Source organism: Buceros rhinoceros, unplaced genomic scaffold, assembly GCF_000710305.1.
Source record: "Buceros rhinoceros silvestris isolate BGI_N320 unplaced genomic scaffold, ASM71030v1 scaffold33243, whole genome shotgun sequence".
In the NCBI taxonomy this organism is placed as follows: domain Eukaryota; kingdom Metazoa; phylum Chordata; class Aves; order Bucerotiformes; family Bucerotidae; genus Buceros; species Buceros rhinoceros.
Genome location: NW_010403615.1, coordinates 8978 through 9414, shown reverse-complemented (window position 1 = coordinate 9414; position 437 = coordinate 8978). Strand labels below are relative to the sequence as shown.

The window sequence follows — 437 nt, the reverse complement described above, 5'->3', positions numbered from 1 at the left end:
TGGGTGTCCCTTGCCTCCCTTCTTATCCGATACCTGGGGGGCCCTGAGGTCCGGGAGGCCCCGGTGGCCCAACGATACTGTCCCCCTTAGGACCCTAGGCAGAGCAAGAGAGCATCCCTAGAGCAAAGCACCCAAGGATGCCACCCCCCACCATGCCCCCCTTATCCCTGCACCATGGAGTACTCACCGGGAGCCCGGGGTAGCCCTGGGGCCCTGGAGGCCCTGGCAGCCCAGAGACACCAGGACCATAAAGCGGGGTGCTGCCTGGCTCGCCCTTCTCACCCTTGGGACCTGCATCCCCCTTGTCACCCTGTGGGATGGCACAGCCTTAGCACAAGCAGCCAGGGCCCACACCAGTACCCCAGATTGTGCTGGGTGCCAGCCCTGTGAGAAACGGCTGGGGGGGCAAGGGGCTACCCCCAGGGTGGGAGCGGAGG

The 437-nt window shown here is 65.9% G+C and overlaps 1 protein-coding gene across 1 annotated transcript in view; it reads right to left on the bottom strand.

Moving 5' to 3' along the window:
- The window catches only part of COL18A1 (collagen, type XVIII, alpha 1), a 10645-nt gene that overhangs the window by 2381 nt on the left and 7827 nt on the right, over positions 1-437 (bottom strand). The window contains 2 exon segments of the mRNA XM_010133077.1: positions 12-94; positions 188-327. Of these exon segments, the coding sequence (XP_010131379.1) occupies positions 12-94; positions 188-327 (223 nt within the window).